The 18,817-nt window shown below is 39.5% G+C and overlaps 1 protein-coding gene across 7 annotated transcripts in view; it reads left to right on the forward strand.

Annotated features, from left to right (window-relative positions):
- ORC3 (origin recognition complex subunit 3) overlaps positions 1-18,817 on the forward strand; it is a 35,402-nt gene that overhangs the window by 204 nt on the left and 16,381 nt on the right. For 2 of the 7 annotated variants that reach the window (XM_083608335.1, XM_083608336.1), the window contains exons 2-11: positions 1,267-1,318; positions 3,277-3,374; positions 4,869-5,013; positions 8,334-8,438; positions 10,542-10,693; positions 11,302-11,438; positions 13,026-13,185; positions 13,381-13,494; positions 14,396-14,529; positions 16,560-16,623. In XM_083608335.1, coding sequence (XP_083464461.1) covers positions 1,267-1,318; positions 3,277-3,374; positions 4,869-5,013; positions 8,334-8,438; positions 10,542-10,693; positions 11,302-11,438; positions 13,026-13,185; positions 13,381-13,494; positions 14,396-14,529; positions 16,560-16,623 — 1,161 coding nt within the window. Of the gene's footprint in view, positions 1-50; positions 456-1,266; positions 1,319-3,276; positions 3,375-4,868; positions 5,014-8,333; positions 8,439-10,541; positions 10,694-11,301; positions 11,439-13,025; positions 13,186-13,380; positions 13,495-14,395; positions 14,530-16,559; positions 16,624-18,817 lie in introns of those variants that run through there. The other 5 variants (XM_083608334.1, XM_083608339.1, XM_083608333.1 and 2 more) reach the window with 5 other exon arrangements.

Here is an 18,817-nt window from a genome sequence, read left to right on the forward strand (position 1 = left end):
GGCTATCGCGTCGCCACGCGGAGGGTTCACTGAGCCCTGTCGACGGCAACGGCGGCCGCGCGTGCTTCGCCGCCCGTTCCTCGGAGCATGCGCGTAAAGGACCCCTGTAGCCGTATCCTCGCGCTTTGCCAGTCCTTACGTCGCGGTTGTAACGGCTCAGAAGGGGCTTCTTTCCCTTTCCTGCTCAGCTGTAATGAAGAAAGAGAAGCGCAGGAGATTCTGAGTCTCTTTTGACCCCCAAAATGTGGAAGGAGAAAACCGGGAGGAGGGACAGAAATTCCTCTCCCTCTAGAGCCTTATCCAGAAATATGGCTGTTGTAAAAAGCGCACACATTGCACATGCTCTAATACGCCCAGCAGGTGGAATATTTGAAAGGTGCAGCATTTTCTCATCTGGAGATGCAGTGAAGGGATGGAAATTTCCACCTGTTGACTGTCTGACAGGCCTACATCAAGTATTTATTATAATTATTATAAATTTATATCCTGCTCTTCCCCTGATGATCACTTGGTGGTTTATAATATAGAAGCACAAAAATGTGTAACATAGTAGCAAGCAAAAATAATACCCCCCCCCAGCTTAAAAAGGCCCTAGATTGTTTAATTAGCCAATTAAAAGCAGCAGATCTTCTACATGGTGGGGGTGAGGAAAGATAGCAAGCCAGTTCTCAGAATAGACTATGCCTGCTCTAGCAAAACCAACCACTTGACAGCCAGGTGCTGGCATGGACTCCTGTCTGAATCGTCCCCACCTTTTTATGTTTTCCATAAATTTACTTTGGTAAGGGTTAGCACTTACCACTTCACTCTGCATATGGATGCAAAGAAGTTTGGCTTGGATAAAGGGAGGAAAGAAAAAGATCAGGATAAATGTGATTTTTCGCATACAAACTGGTGTACACTGCAAAAATTAACCTATCATTTGAAGCCAGGGATGTTGTTAACCAGGGTCTGTACCCAAGGTTTGTCCTATGGTTACAGGCTGTGGTTAAGGAGGAGAAACCTTAACCATGAACCTAGGTTCAGATGACATGTTAAATCAAACCTTGACTTTGCTGCTATGCCATGCTGAGTTAAAAGGATGGGGAGGACCACAGCAATGTGAGCTCTTATCTGATAGCCAGGAAGTTTGGCCAATGCTGATAACCCATAGTTTATCATGATGTGCAAACCAAGCCGTTATATTTTCCTGCCAATCTGGAATTACGGTAAAATATTCAGTAGTTTTAGTCTTCCTTCCTTCCTTCCTTCCTTGTTACTCTTTAGGGCTGCTTTGTGTTCAAGCCAGATTCTAAGAAGGCGAAGGCATCTTCAGCAGGTTAGTACACAATATGTGTTATGAAACTCCACTTCCTAACAGTAAATTCAGACGGAATTTATATAACAATGCCATCTTTATTTTCCCATCTGTTCTGGACATCCTTTGTAGTAGATATAACATTTTCTCCAGTATCTAAAAAATCAAGGTCTTGAGGGATTCTTTTTTAAAGGATCAGGTCATACTGTAAATTCCAGATTTAAAATTCTGCACTTGACATTTTCATTGTTTCCAGGGCTGGTATAATATTGAAAAACAGCCACTCTCCTAGCTTTACGCTGTGAATTTATTGACTGCTATGAAGGTCCTTTGTATTTTTAAAGGCAAGGATAGTAGGACAGTATGTCTATCTGTTTTCAAGGTAAGTAAAAGTGAAATAGTGTTCTTTTGAGTATATGAGGGTGCTTCTTAGATGTCATTTTGCTCCTTTCTTGTTCAGTTCAATCAACTGCAACTCAGCCTTTGACCTTCCTCTCTTGTCTGACCATGGTCAAGTCCATTGTTCATCTTCATAAACTTGAAATGAGCCTTGGGCTCATGGATGGGTGTTGAAGGATTTTTAGCCAACATATGTATGGTCTCATCCTAGGCAAGTCATTTTCTGTGAGTCTCAGTTCCCCATCTGTAAATGGAAATAATACAGTGGCTATGCCTCAGGAGCAAAGGCAAGCATACAAGGATAGATGTGCAGCAGCAGTGAAAATGTGAATTCTGTGCTAGGAAGCATTAGGAAAGGAATTGAAAATAAAATAGCCAATATCATAATGCCAATATTCAAATCTATGGTGCAGCTACACTTGGACTGTATGTATTTTTAACTAGGGAAAATCTTTTTAAAATGGAGTCGTTGCTAAAATAATCCAAAGGATTATCGCCATTCTTGTATTGATTATTTTTACCTTACCCATATTGTGCTAGGTTAGATTTTTTTAAATTGCCCTCCATCATTGGGAACAATACCTGGAAATAAAAAGCAACATATTTCAAAGTTGAGTGCTTTTCTATAGCATGCATTGAATAATATGCAAGGAAACCAGTTCTGCATATGTCTTCCATGCATATTGTTCTCTTTACTGTTTGCCATGAAAATATTTTGCAGGGAGGGATAGGGTTTACTGAATATATTATTTATTTTTCTTCAAATTTTAAGCTACCCTTTAAGTTTACAAAAAATACAACAAAAATGATCAAACTAAAATATATTTAAAATATAAAGCCATTCCATTTAAAATGATATATTATCAACGGATCACTAAACTACAGCAGCAAAGAACCCAATTATACTGACCACAGACATCTCAACCCCAGAGACTTATTGACCAGTTCATGAAGCCTGGGCTCAATTTGGCTCTTCACCATTGGGCAACTGACAAGAACCACCTTGTCTTTGGGAAAATTGTTGTGTGAATCTATCCTCTGTAGAGGGCTTATTCAAGTAAATATGATACAACATTGCTCAAGATTTTTTATGGGCAAACCTAAATACTTGGATCCTCTTTCTCTTCTACACGAAAGTCGGAGAGTAACACAGAAAACCTAAAATGAGGGTGAGAGATTATGGGAGTTGTAGTCAGTAGCATCTGGAGGGCCAAAGATTTCCCATCCCTGACTTAAAGGAACATGGTGGTGAAATGTAATTAGGGATTCTGGCTACAATTTTATACCTACTTAGCTGGTAATAAATCCAAATGAACTCAGCAGGACTTCATTTGGGTTGACATTTATGGATACAGTATTCCATACTGAGGCTGTATAAATCTTACATCTTTCATAGCTATTGGTGGGGGTTTCTTTCTTCCTGAGCTTTGTCCTGACACCAGTTGCAACTCTCAGTTAATTTATACCTCTCCTGTGAAAAGAAATCTTCAGTATTCTGTTGCACTTAAGTTTTTTGCTTGAGAGGAAATTTGTTTTATAAATATTGAGTGTGAATGTCATTTCCCCCCTTGTTTTTCTAGCTGACTATTTTAGTAAAGGCAATACTGACTCAGAGGATAGTGAGCTACGATTTGATACTTGTCAGTTGTTATGGAAACAGATTAAATGTGAAACAGAGGTGAGTGTTGCTGCTTTTAACATTAACCATGAGATTTACTTAAGTCAGTTGTGTCTTGGGTGGGGGAAGGAAGCTTTGAAAATGCTTGCATTGAAAAAATAATGTGATATGCAGTCTTTTCTTTTACTTAGCCTGCACAATGGGTGAAACAGCAAGACTTTGAGCAATATTTTATACCCAAACTACTCCTTAATCTCTTAAGGTACCGTATTTTTCACCCTATAGGACACACTTTTTCCCCTCCAAAAATGAAGGGGAAATGTGTGTGTGTCCTATGGGGCGAATGCAGGCTTTCGCTGAAGCCTGGAGAGCGAGAGGTGTCGGTGCGCACCGACCCTTCTCGCTCTCCAGGCTTCAGGAAGCTATCCACAAACCTAGCGGGCGGCAGCCTGCAGCCCAAACCACGGGGTGCGCTCCGGAGGACGCCCAGTGCTTCGGGCAGATGTCTGCAAGCCTTGCGAGCCCTTGCAAGGCTTGCAGGCAGCAGCCTGTTCTGGGGTCTGGGGGGGGGATAATTTTTTTTAACCCCCCCCCCAAAAAACCTAGGTGCGTCCTATGGGCCCTATAGGGTGAAAAATACGGTACTTTTTGCAGGCTATCTGTATAAATTGTGGGTATCTTTCTACAATGTGTGAGCTGTTAGGAACGAGCTTGTACAAGGAGACAGATTGGACATCCCTAGAGCAAACCGTGCATATGCTTTTTCCTGTCGAGAATGAATTCCACATTCTTGGTCATCAATATGCATGTAAATTCCCCATGGATAACCTGGTAGAGAAGGTTTTGTAAATTGAAAGAGGGTTTTATTTTACCTTTTAGACCGTTCATGTAGTGCTGTTATTAAGACTTCAGTCTTCTGCCCTGCTGCTATCTGTAAATATGTAGCAGTTGACCTAAACATATTTAGGCTTGAACAGCCCCCCTTCCAACAAATATTGAAGGGGTCAAAGACACCTTGGCCCCCTAGAGTTGGCACACCTGCTTACGGCTGACAGAAACAAGTTGGATTCTGCTTGTACATCTTGTGGTATGGCCTCAGCATGAATTCAACAATGTCACTGTCTCAGTTACTATTTAATTTGTTCCTTTTTTTGCTGAGGAGCATTTTAATATAAAAGCTACTCTGTGGAATTTCTGTTGTCTTTGAACTGCTAAAGGTATCAGATCTTTGACTTTTTAGGGTCATATCTGTCTTAAGTAGCAACAAGTAAGGAATTGAATTTTTCCTACAACTGATTCCCCATCCCCCATATCTGTCTAAATGGCTTTAAGAACCCCGTACTCAAATAGAACATTTAAATTGGAATCATGAGTTGACTGAAACAGCTATGGAAACCACAGAAACAGTGTCTATAAACAATTGCCAGGAAACCTAAATAATTATGTGTATCTTGATTAACCTTTGGGGACTGTTCTTTAAAAATACACGGAATGACAATACATCTCTTCATTCAGGCAACTAACAAAGTTCTGTGCATGTTATCTTTTTAACAGCAACTACAAGAGGACTTGAATAAAAAATTGTTTGATAACCTCATAACATTTTTGAGACAATCTCATTCAGACTTCCAAAAGAAGAAAACAAAATGGGCTTGTCGAATGAAGTCCAGTGAAATTCCCACTGCAGCTGTTGTTCTAGGTAACGTTTTATCTGGCATTTTTATTTATTTATAATAACTGCCATAACTTGGTATGAATCCTAAAATTAAGAAAAAAGAGAGATTGGGTAGAAGACTTAATACAGGCAAGGATCATAACATTAAGAATTGTTAATGGGCAGATTAGACATGTTGGCAACATATTTGCCAAACAGGCAACAGCTTAATGCTAACACAGGCTTTTCAGCAGTTTGCAAAGTATAAAAGCCAATTACACAAACATTTAAATATAAACAGCTATAATTAACATAGGCAATAATGCAATCCTATTAAAATGCAATGTTGTATCCAATATTACAGTTCCATGCATGCAACATACTTCTGCATGTGCAATGGAACTTCCACTTCCTCTCCATCCACCTGCAGCCCCCTTCCAAACCCCATCTGCTGCAGAGAGTTGGGGGACTGTGGAGCAGATTTGGCAGGCATATACGGGGAGGAGAGGAAGGGGATATCCCATTGCACTAACGTATCTATTTCCAGTGTTAGATACAACCCACACCAATTAATCCAGAAGGCCTGGGTCAAAAGATGAAAGGAATATCTGTATAAACAGGTGCATCTTCTACAACTGGTCAATTGCCAGTACAGATGGGTCCTTGGGTTTCAGCAGGGAGTGATAACACCGGTGTTGCCAGTGAAAACTCATGTCTGTTACCATAAGGCATTAATCATCAGGCCGTAACAAGACTAATTAGTTCCATTTGTTGATCTTAATGCCTGTACCAAGCAATTGAAGGGTATTTGGTCTTTTAGTAATGTCATACAGAGCAGAGTTGTTTGGGGCTTCTACTTTTTTTAGATCAGTATGTCGGAAACGGGATCTGCCCCGGTCACATAAGGTGAATCATTCACTTTTAACAAGAAAAGGGCACACAGGCAGATGCACATTGCAGAGAGACAAACCACAAAGAGCTTTTCTCCTCAGCTGAGCTCCATCCAGTACCCGTCAAGTCTGCAATGCTAACATGGGGGTAAGTCAATTAAATTCAGCAGGACTTACTTCTGAGTAGACTTGGTTAGGATTACACAACTCCCTTGCTCTGGTAAGAGATACTGCTTATATCTGAGAGGATCACTTTTTCCAGTGTTGCGTTCCTAGATTTACTTTCAATAATCCTTAGATATTTCTCAGTAGAGATGTCCTAGCAATTTTCTAAAAGCATGAGTGAGGAAAATATATTTTCTTGAAGATGGTGGGGAAGGTATAGAATATACAGACCAGATTATGTATTCAAACTGATGAAACTGCTATTAAATTAATTTTGGTGTCATCCCAGGCCAGAGTTTATTGTCTGAGTAAAATAGTTTAAACATTTTGGCTCATGTTGGTAGCTAGCAGAGATTTGTGTTTGTCACAACCAGCTGGTGGAGGGGCCAGGACTCATTGGATGCCATCCTGTGATTGAAGCTCAGGGCAACTGTGAGGCCTTGCTCTCCTCCCAAGCTTCTGAGCTGGGAAAGATGGAAGGATAGCACTCATCTTTCCTTTGCTGATTCATTACATTTAATGTGTTTGCAAATTATTGGATATGTGCCACCTTCATTGCCAGACCCTAGTTATTTCAGTTTTGTGTCTACACATTCCTTATAGGGTGTAAATTATTTCTTTTGCCTTTGCTTTTCTATGCCTTTTCTTGTTTTGTTGCTTCTTCACTCAAGCTGCAGATGCCTTTGTTATATTGCTAACTGCCTTTGAACTTCGTCTCAGTTTTAATATGGAGAGCTAAAACAAAGGCCCAAATCTCCCTTGGGCATGCATTACTAGTTGCATGACCTTTGGATCACAGCCGTGTGAGGGGAAGATGTCCTTTTGGATTTCTAGCTCTTTGCATTTTTGCATTTATGTGTAGATTTAACAGTATGTCTCAGTTCCTTTGTCTAAGAGCCAGTTCTCATGTCAGCCTCATAATGAGGCATAACAAATACAGAAGCTCCCCCTCTGTCTGAGCAATCTACTTCCAACACCACAAATGGTTGTAGATTCTAATGCACCCTCCCCCCTCCCATTGTCTCATTCAGTGTGTCAGCATCTGTTTTCTCCTTGAGAGCAGGACATGAAAAAGGGCAAATGAGAATGCTGGAACTGGAGCAATTTAAGTCTGTGTTGAAATTAAATACAATAAAAAAATATATCCAAATTGGCTACTGGTAGTGTTCTTTCTTAAAAAATGAGAGCTTTATATTTTTTAAAAAATGGTTTTCCTTATATTTTCCACCTACCCACACCAAATAACATCCTGGATATAGTTTTTTTAAGCTAGCAGGCCTATTGTTCCTGATATTCTGTGAGGTTAAGCATTATATTGTTGTGTCTGATCAGTTTGGACATCTCCTGTTTTATGGTAACAGTTAGTGGCTTAAATGTCTATAGCCAATTCTTTGCCACAGAGAAAGTATATCCTAGTTTAATTAAAAGTAGTGAAATACTATTTAAACAGCTCTTTTAAAAAACCCTGACTTCTGTCCTTCACATATTAGAAATGGTGACTTTGCTTATTACTTGGCCACGATTAATTTCTTCATAAGTTTTGGAAGCGAAATAGGCACTGAGCAGTTAAGATTGCATCTTCTGACAAAAGTTGATTGCTTTATTGATCAGTCAGCCCACAGTTTATTTATCCTTCCTCCTACTTTGGATGTACTTGTAAATTTTCCTTTCCCTTCTTTCACTAGAGAAGAGTATTAAAAATATATATTGACCTTTAAAATAAATTATGATATGCAAGGCAGATAAAGTAGTTGTTCCTGAGCTTATATATGGAGCCTTCCCTTAAGTTAAAAATGTTTTTGTTAATCACTTTTTTCTAATTCAGGCTGCAATCCTATGGATGAATTTCCTAGAAGCAAGTTCTAGTTGAGACTTGCTGTACAGTGCTACCTCTGGATGTGAATGGGATCCGTTCCAGAGCCCCGTTCGCATCCTGAGTAGAAAGTAAGATGCATCTGCGCATACGCGGGTTGCGTTTCACCGCTTCCGTGCATGCGTGTGACGTCATTTTGAGTGTCTGCGCATGCGCGATCAGCGAAACCCGGAAGTAACACGCTCCGTTACTTCTGGGTCGCTGTGGAGCGCAACCTGAAAATACTTAACCTGAAGCTACTTCAACCTGAGGTATGACTGTATACATTAAAAGATATATTTAACTAGTACAATGTAGATATAGTCCAATATAGTCATCCACATTACTACTGTTTTACCTCTACAAATGTAAAATGACTATATGGTAAGCATGATAGAAACGTATATTTTGTCATGTTTAAATGCAAACAGCACAATTCTGACTTGTCTTACTCCTAGGTGTCAATGTTATGGACCATGATCTGACATTTAAAAGCCTCTCAGAAGTTCTTCATGATGATGTTACTCCTTTTGTAGTGTCCCTAAGGTCCAAAGAATGCCCAGGTAAATACTGTAATAACTTGAAGAGGCTTTTTAGTTAAGTAGCATGTGGAATATCGGAAGTATCCCTAGAAATACAGTATATATAGGCCTTTCCATCATTAGCCCTGGCAGTCAATGTTTGCTTTCATCAAAGTTGAAAGCAAACTTTGTTGTTGTTGTTGTTGTTGTTGTTGTTGTTGTTGTTGTTGTTGTTGTTGTTGTTCCCATCCATCTGGGTGGGTTTCCCCAGCCACTCTGGGTGGCTTACATAATATGTAAAGCAGAAGAAAAGATAAAACATAAAAAACTTCTTGATATAGGGCTGCCTTTAGATACCTTCTAAAAGTTGTACAGTCGTACCTTGGTTGACGAACGCCTTAGCAGTCGAACGTTTTGGCTCCCGAACACCGTAAATCCGGAAGTGGGTGTTCCGGTTTGTGAACGTTCTTTTGGAAGCTGAACGTCCAGTCGGGCTTCTGCAGCTTCCAATTGGCTGCAGGAAGGTCCTGCAGCCAATCGGAAGCCGCACCTTGAAAGTTGAACGGACTTCTGAAGGTACAACTGTATAGTTCTTTATCTCCTTGACATCTGAAGGGAGGGTGTTCCATAGGGAGGGCACTGCTGCTGAGAAGGCCCTCTGCCTGGTTCCCTGTAACTTTGCTTCTCGCAGTGTGGGAACCAGCAGAAAACCCTTGGAGGAGGAACTCAGTGTCTGGGCTCAGTAATGGGGATGGAGATGCTCCTTCAGGTATACTGGGCCGAGGCAGTTTAGGGCTTTAAAGTCAGTGGCAACATTTTGAATTGTGTTTGGAAACGCACTGGGAGTATTAATATTCTAACACGACTAGTTCAGTGGGTTCGAAGCCTTTCATTCTATACTGGGTATCAGTTTGTAACAAAGCTTTTGTATATAGCTTACAAAATTGGTTTTGACTGGGCATTTCTTATCTCTGGAATATACACACTAAGTGCAGAGATCTGTTTTTGGTTTTAAAAGTTCAGAAGCATTTATTAACTTTGAGGCATTGTTGTAGTGGATAAAATCACAAGCTATAACGATACTGTGTGTGATATCATGCTAAGTCTCATTATTCAGATTAGGCCTGTTGAAACCATGATTTAAAATGCAATCTAGGCTCTCTTGCTTCCTTCCAAGTGTCAAGAGATGATAGCCCACAATTCAGTCATTTTGCACAAGTGAAATTTCACACGTTTTGCAGTTTCAAGTATCTACTTCTACTATTTTTTAAAATATGGAAGGCAAAGGGAAAGATCCATTTCTTTCAAAAAAATATAACTGGTAGACTTACTTTGAATTCCTTTCTAGAAGTGAAATAAAATATTTTGCTTAAGTTGGAACTGGGCCAGAAGGACAATCTGATGGTTGAATGGTAGTGAACGGCTTATTCCAAACAGATCAGCAAACTGACTCCTAGTTCTTTCTGTTCAGACAAGTTGGTAAAGATGCTGTTCAAATAATACAGAACACAAGAAGCTGTGGGGGTATCTTGAGTACAAAGGACAAAGTTTGTTTTTTTGTTTGTTTGTTTTTTTTGCAAGGGGGCCAGCATAGAGAAGAGTTATTTATTTCATGTACTTACACATAAGAGAGTCAAATGACTTTTGTATGTATTATGTGTTGTATATAAACACATTACAGGTTTGGTAACATTCCAAACAAAAAACTGAAATTTGCCTGACCTCCTGCACTGTGTGATTGTCTTTTATAGAGATGCAAGTGGTCAGTGCATATTCAGTGCTTCTCCTATTGCCAGCTTGAGACCTTTAACTGGAGGTGTCACAAACTGAATCAGGAAATTTTTATGTGCAAAGCATGAATTCTATACTGAGTGGTGCTGTTTTAAACTATGCAAAATAAGCACACTTTATTCAGTTTTCTATATTTTAAGAATCTAGGCTGAAGAACTTGGCTTACCTTTGATGTAAATTTGATACAGGATTTGGTTGGTTAGTTTAGTCCCTGAATGAAAATTAGTGAACAAGTCTTAGTCACATAATTCCTTGAAAAATACAGTTATTCATATTTTTTAACAAGATTGCTGAGAAATCTAGCATTTTCATTATTATTTTAAATGTTTGTGTATGTATATTTGTATTGTCAAGGCATAAAACAGCTCCTGCAAAAGCTGATGATTCAGCTGATGGGCTGTCACGTAGATGTGGACTCATCCGAAGAAGAATATTCCAAGCCTTCCTCAAATCGGATACGCTGCTCCGTGGCATCTCTTATTGATTGGTATAGGAACATAACCAAGGTAAGCTTCAGAATTGCCTCTTGTAACGTGTCACTGTTTTCCAGACTTAGTTCCCACCAGAATTTTCCCTGATTTGCCCCATCTAGTTAAATAGCTTTATTGGTGAAGTGTAGATTACATGAAGATAAATCCTGTGTTGGGATAGATGCAAAGTACTTTAATGGATAATCCCTCTTCCTAGGGAATTCTGGGAATTGTAGCTGTGTGAGGAATAGGGGTTTCCTAACAACCCACAGCACATTCCCCAGGAAGCTGTGATTGTTCAAAGTTTTATGATGATGCTTTAAATCAATAGCGCAGATGGTGCCTTGGTCTTGCTAAGGTAACAATTTGCACTGTCAGTCTTAACACAAGCTAAGATAACACAAGAGAGGGTTTTTGTTTGTCCACTCCACTTTGTATATATATGTTAATTACATGTATATTCCATCTCTCATTCACCATGAACTCATCAAAATCTCCTATCCAGGCACTGATTTTAAGCCTATTTAGCTTCAGCAAGGTTGCGGCATCATGTTGCCTTCAAACCATGCCCCTGGGGCGTTATTTTTGATGAGAGGTTTAATTTTCTTTTCGTATTTCCCCCCAACATGCACTATGACTTGAAGGAAACCGATACCGAATCTCCATGCAGAAAAAGGGTGTTCTCTTCCAGACATCTGGAATCTCCTCCAGTTGTAGTTATTTTCAAAGACTTGGAAAGTTTCACAACCAAAGTTCTGCAAGATTTCATATTTATTAGCAGGTAATACGATAGATTTCATAAGGGGGGTGGGGTCTGTTCTAATTCATGAAATCAACTGATAATCTTGACTTGTGCCTGCATTATTATTATTTTTCTGTTTCATAGTAAGTACAAATGCAGGTTCGGGTTACTCTGTTGTGTCATTTGAAGATTATAGGCTGGGGGCACAGTGATGTGTACAATTCAAATGTGGAAGCAGACTTGCAGCCCACTCCTATGCATTCCCCCCCCCAAAAAAGTAAGCCAATAAGGTTGCAATGCAGTGCATGCTTACCTGTGAGTAATATATCTCATTTAACTCAATGGGACTTTTGTTTGAGTAGTCACAAATGAAATTGCATGGTGGATTTAGTTGTAAAAAAAAAAAAATCCAGGAAGTGTGCCTAGAATAATAGCCAAAAGATATTTAGAGAACAAAATAGGAAAAATCTCTGGGATTTCTGAACAAACACTGGCCTGACGTAAAGTGGTGGAGCTAGCTGAGAAGTGGTCTAGAAATCAAATAAGAGCCTCAGCATAGTTTTACATTTTCTTTTTTTTTTATTGACGCAAGCACGACAGTAACAAAGCCAGTGGCACTTGTGTGTTTAAATATAAAATAATGATTAGGCACAAAAGTCAACCTCCTAATTCTGTGAAGGTAGGCTTGAAAGTATGAGTGCATTAGTGGATGGAATCTCAAAGCCAGGAGGTCTCTGAGCAGCATTTTCAGGAGCAAGGACTGTGTTTGCGCCCTGCACCACACTTTACCTGTCTTTGCACCAACAGAGGTAGAATAAATCATGCAAATAAACAAACATGTGAAAGTTGTCTTTGTCTGCATAGTTTACAAAGAATCCAGACTTTCTTGCTGTGTAGTACTTAATTTTTGCTGCACATAACCTTGTGTGTTTCCTTTGTTCTATATATCACTTTCAGTTATAATTTGAACTTGAGATTAAAAGGAAAGCTTCAGATTTATTTATTTTTAATCTACTTTCAAATATATATTTCAGCTGCAGCTCTGGCTGTCCAGATGTTGCTGGACTCCCAACTCCCATTGGCCCTAGCTGGCACTATCAATCCTCATAGATGATGTAGTTCAAGGCTGCAGGTTCTCCATCCTGCCTGCGGTCTTGAACTATGCATAGTGCACTGAGCAGGGAGTTGGACTAAGTGGCCTCTAATCAAAACCCCATGATTCTGTGATAACTGGCACAGCACAACGTGTACCTATTAAACTGAGCACAGTGTAATAGCCATGTTATACTAGCCAACAAAGGACTTGACAAAGCTCCTCTTTCTGATGTCTTCCTGGGAATGTCAGCCCCTGACAGGCCACAATATGCAGCTGATTAGCTCCATTCTCTTTGGTATGTATCAAGTTGTACATGCCAAAACTAGGATGGCCAGAAGGATTTAAAGGCCACATTCCACATGAATAGAGGGTATGTATTGTAAAATTATGTTTTTGCTTCCTTGCCTCATTAATATTGACACCACTGTATTGTTTAATGCCGGGGTAGGTGGTGGTGGAATGTATTGCCCTCTGATCACGATATACAAATTTAATTTTCCCTTCCTGTCTTTTTCTCTTATGTGCCATAGTCATTGTATACAAGAATTTCCACTGGTACTTATTTTTGGAATTGCCACCTCTCCAATGATCATCCATAAGTTACTTCCTCACACAGTTTCCTCTTCGTTATGCATAGAGCTCTTCCAGTCTCTTTCATGCAAAGAGCATTTGACTAAAGTAATTGACAAGGTAATTGCCTTTAACTACAAAGGAAAAAGTAGTTTTTATTAAACGATATGATAAAAGTAAAACTGTAGATTTTTGAATGCAAGGCAGCACCCTTTTAAATGTGTCTTGTATATGTTGGGAGAACCCGCCAAATTATGTAATAAATTGAAAGGAGCAAGGTTTTAATAAATGTTATTTTCTTCTTTTTTACTTCAGCTACTCCTAACAAGCCAATTTCCCTTTAAACTTAGTGAGAAAGTTCTGCAGGTGCTAATAAATATATTTTTATACCATGATTTCTCTGTTCAGAACTTCATCAAGGGATTTCAGGTAAGAACAACACAGTTGATGAACTTTAGATGTTACACTTCTAGCAAACTTAGGTTTACTACTTCACTGTGAAAATTAAGACAGTTTCTGGATTATAATAACACTGCAGACTGCAACTGGGTTTCATATGATTGAGTACTTCTACTTACTTCCCTGCACAAACAGAACTGGCATGGAGAGGAGAAAAACCCTTCTCTTTGATGTCTGCTTTCTGTGTACAAAATCCCCACATATGTAATGGCACTGTTTCACCTAGAACAGATTGATAGGTTACAATCGCTCATTTAGCTGGGGACCATGCATGTGTCTTACACCATTGAAATGAAACAACAGTGGTTTGGCTGATTGATTTCACTCAGAAGAAAAAGGAAATAGGAAATGAATGGGTGGGAAGATAAAAATTGTAAACTTTAACAAAATCTATTGAGCGATTCCTTCATGAAAATACATGGAGTCAGCATGATATCTTTCTGTAACACTGCTGTCCCAGTGAATAAATCTATCAGATCAGTTATGTATACACTAATGGGCTGGTTTCATAACTAATCCATCCGGTTGCATATTGAAAATGTACTCTACAACTGGCATAATTGCTATTTGTTCAGAGTATATAATACTGAGCAGCAGCGGTTGCAGAGCAGGGAGGAATGAAAAAAGCAAAGTGGTTGATTATTGGTCTCTGGATAATTATTCATTTGCCTTTTAGGGAAGCAAGTGATTTCTGTAACCTGATTTACTGCCATATTTTTAAAAATGCATTGCACATGGTTTCAGCTTGATGCTAATTATTTAACAAAATAGATATATTTTTCCAATTGCTAACAATAGTTCTGATATTTTGAAAAATAAAATTTTGAAATCTCCGCATTGATATGTACTGTGATTACCTTGTTGCCTGCAGCTCTCTCTTTTGGAGCATTGTTATTCCCACCCACTCAGTGTGCTGTGCTGTGAGCTCCAAGAAGCTAGGAAGAGAACAGAAACGTTATCACACAGTCAGTGTGAAAACATTCGAAGACTGCCATCTTTTAGAAGGTAAAAGATGAAAATAAATCACTGTCTGCCTTTAAGTGAATTTCTTTTCAAGTTTAGCCTTTCACATGTGGTTATATATGGCTTGTATAGTTGTGTGTAATTTCATATGAGACTGCATGCATGCTGTGCAGAGAGGTCTCTGGAACCTGGTCTTGAAAATGACCATATTCCAATGGATCTACGCATTCATGGGAGACAAACTGTGTTTGCAGCTAGAGGGTACTTTTCCCATTTTTGCTGCAGCCACTTGCTGTGCTGAATGTGCAAGCTCCATTTTAAACTGAAAATCAACTTTCCTTGATAGCAGCATGCAGTGGAGTACCATTAGCAGGATTTCTGGAAGTCAAAAAGTTGATCTTCCTGTGCCTTTCCCTCTATCAACTTGCTTTAGTTCCATTTTTTTTTACTTCATTTCCAAGACTGAGCTTCCTGTTGTTGCTATTAACCATCCAGACCTTTATTTAAGAGATTCTAAATGAATGGAATTCTAATGGAAATTCTGATTGAAATGAATTAAGTGAACATAAAATTGCACATGGATATCTCCCCCCCTCCCTGAGTACTATCTGTCTGTCTGTTTGCCACCTGGTACACATAGCCTGGAAAGTACTGTGTTAGATCCAGATCTCAACTTTTTTGAATGAAACATCTCCTTCTGTCCACAAAAGGCTTTTGATCTACAGTGAGGGGGGGGAAGTATTTGATCCTCTGCTAAATTTGCCCATTTACCCTCTGATGAAGAAATGACCAGTCCATAATTTTAATGGTAGGTTTATTGTAGCTGTGAGAGATAGAATAACAACAATTAAGGTCCAGGAGTGGCCTAGCCAGTCTCCAGACCTTAATCCCATCGAAAATCTGTGGAGGGAGCTGAAGGTTCGAGTAGCTACACATCAGCCTCGTAATCTTACTGACTTGGAGAGGATCTGCAAAGAGGAGTGGGACAAAATGCCTCCTGAGATGTGTGCAAACCTGGTGGCCACCTATAAGAAATGTCTGACCTCTGTAATTGCCAACAAGGGTTTTGCCACCAAGTACTAAGTCATCTTTTGCAAAGGGATCAAATACTTATTTCACTCATTATAATGCACATCAATCACTGACTTTTGTCTTCTGGGTTTCTGGGGTTTTCCCTGTTGTTATTCTGTCTCTCACAGCTACAATAAACCTACCATTAAAATTATGGACTAGTCATTTCTTCGTCAGAGGGCAGACGGGCAAATTTAGCAGGGGATCAAATACTTTCCCCCCTCACTGTAGCTGGGAAATGCCATAGTGGAAAGTGGGAGGCATAAGAACATAAGAAAAACCTACTGCATCAGGCCAATGGTCCACTTAAGTCCAACATTCTGTTGTCCCAGTGGCCAACCAGATGCCTATGGGAAGCCTGCAAATAAGACCTCCTTTGGTTTCCACAACTGGTATCCAAAAGCATACTGCCACTGACTATGGAGGCAGAGCATAGCCATCATGGCTAGTAGCCACTGAGAGCCTTATCCTTCATGAGTTTGTTTATTCCTTTTCTAAAGCCATCCAAGTTGGTGACCATTGCTGCCTCTTGTGGGAGCAAACTCTGTAGATTAACTATACAACTTTGATGGTCTCCTCTCCACCGGCAGTCCCCCACTCCATCTCCAACTCTATTCCAGAGGATACCCCAACACTATGGAGCAGATTTTTGTAGGGTACAAGAGATCGCAGAGAGAAGGGAGAATTTGCAGAAGGTAGTTTTTCCACCCCTTACACCAGCAAGTGCAAAGTCTAGATCCAAGCCATAGTTAGTTTCTCTTATGTTTAGGAAGATAATATGTAATATCCTTCATCATCATCATCATCATTATTATTATATTTTAGAATGTGTGTATTCCAGATGGGACAATAACAACAGCTCATCTAGTATAAACTGGTAGATTCCCAAGGTTCCAAAATACTGTAATGAAGTCACTTCCTTAAAAAAAATGAAAGAAGTTATATTGTATGGTTTGGTTTAGCTTTTCATTTTTTGAAGCACACTTTTCTTTTCTCTTCAGGTTTGTTGAAAACCAAGTATCAAACAAGCAGACAGTTCTGCTGACAGATGATCAATGTTTAAAGGTAAAATGTAGGCTGAAAAACCCCCTTAAGCTTTTAAACCCCTGAGTTCAAGCCTTCTTTCCTACTGTGCTAAACAGCATAGAGTGAGCAGTGGGACCAAGGAGCAGCCCTGCTCCCAGCACTGCTTGCTCCATCTAAGCCCTCCTGCAGTATCCATGCATACAGCATGTATGTTTGTAGGGAGGGGGCCTCTTCACATGTAGTTGGACATGCAAAGGTTTCCCCTAGAATCTGGTGATTGTTCAGGGTTTGATGAACAGGCAGTCAACAAAATGCATGACAAATCTTTTGGCTAACATACATTTCTGTGTAAAGCAGGAATGGGGAATCTCTCTCAGTGGAGAGCTGCATGGTGGTAAGAGGCAAAAGTAGGCAGAGCAATGAATGTGAATGTTACTTTGGTACAGTAGACAAGTTTCTACACACATGTGCGTGGGCACACACGCATGCACACCCTTTTTATCCTCCACCTGGCCAAGTAAGAAGAAGCATTGGAGTTTGAGGACACCTTCCAGCTGGGCAGAAACACTCAAGGAAGGTGAAAAGGAGGAGGAGTGAGGATATGGAGAAACCTAGAGGGTTGCATTTGGTCCCCAGCCCTGATATAAAGCAGCCAGATGTTGCAGAATTAGATTCCATTGAAGTCTTTCATATTACACATTTGATAATGTGAGCCAAACCCATATTTTCATGTGTTATGTGTAACCAGCTCATTCACTCACTAAGTATGGCTTGTCTCTTCGACCTGAGCATGCGTAGGATTATATCCTTCCAGCAGCACTATACTACTTTTATGTATTCAGAAGTCAATCCCATACAGTTTAGTGAAGCTTACTGTTGAGTACGGAATGAATTACAGCTTCAGATGTTTATATACAGAAATTCATGAGTCTTAGAAAAGTCAACTGAGGTCCAGTTTTTTATACGATATAATGCAGAATGTCCAGAAAGACGTATACCTGACATGCATTAAAATGCTGCTCTGTTGTCTTGGAAGTGAAAGATTCTCTTTGGAAGATCACCCTCCTCAAGTCATCTTTATCTGCTAGAAATCATTCATCAAATGATAGAGTGGCAAACAAGGGCAGTGAAAGCACCAGTGATTCAGTGCTGCATCTTTCCAGCTTAGATAAGGCTTTCATAAAACTGAAATTAAATCTTCCTGCTTTGGGAATTGTCAGACTTTATTTCAAAGTTATAACAACAGTTGAACTTAATAGAAAAACCTGCCAAAAACAACCCAATATCATCAAATAGAAGGCCATAGCACAAAATTATCTGTCAGATGCATCCAATAAATTTAGCAGAACTGGCACACAAATGGATTTCCTCTGTATATCTGTAAGGGGCTGAAGATCTCTAAAGTAAATTTTGTGTGATAGGGAGATATAATCTCAGATCAAATAATTCTGCTAGAATAGAACAAATGGAGTAACTTCTCAAAATACTGACTTCTTCCATCTGTAAATTATAAGAAAATTTGTCGGGCTTTGTTATGGCACTAAGTTTTCAGTCTTTGCCAGAAATTTATGTAGTCTTCTATTCCCTATATGAAGGCAGACATTTAGTGTTTGACTACATACACACATAGTTTTATTTGTTGGCTTTTATAGGTAGAACAATGAGGTTCATTTTAGCCAAGAGATAAGAAGTTTCAGCTTCAGACACACAGGGGCACAGCTTGTTGGAGTTGTAAGGCAATCTCAAACACAAATGAACTTCCTACAGGAGATCTTTAGTCACAAGTAATTTAAGACACATTGATTTCAATGGGTCTGCTCCTAGGTATAGTTAAGTCTCAATCCAAACCATTAAACGTTTAAGTTGCTCATATAATTTTGAAGATTCACTGTTTAAGAAGTAGTTGCTTTATTGAAGACTCTTTATTTTCTGCCACAGTAGTGGATTTCTTTTAAGGGAAGAGAGTCTGTTATTCACCTCTATACCAAATTGGTGTAAAATAATAGTAGTAAAATGGGGAGAATAGAAAAGGTCATTGCTTTCTCTCTGATAGTTGCCACCCACTGCCCTGCATATTGTGGGTTTACAACCACTAGGAGGCAGATTCTTTGAAGAAAGATTGCCCAGGGATTGGTCTAGGAAGCACCTCTCACTTTCACCCTAGAGCCAGTCTTTCTCCTGCCTGCACAGTAGCTTTACTTCTGTTACAGATGGTTACTATTATTTGTTCATT

This window comes from Podarcis filfolensis (genome assembly GCF_964270895.1).
Source record: "Podarcis filfolensis genome assembly, chromosome: 3".
Taxonomy (NCBI): domain Eukaryota; kingdom Metazoa; phylum Chordata; class Lepidosauria; order Squamata; family Lacertidae; genus Podarcis; species Podarcis filfolensis.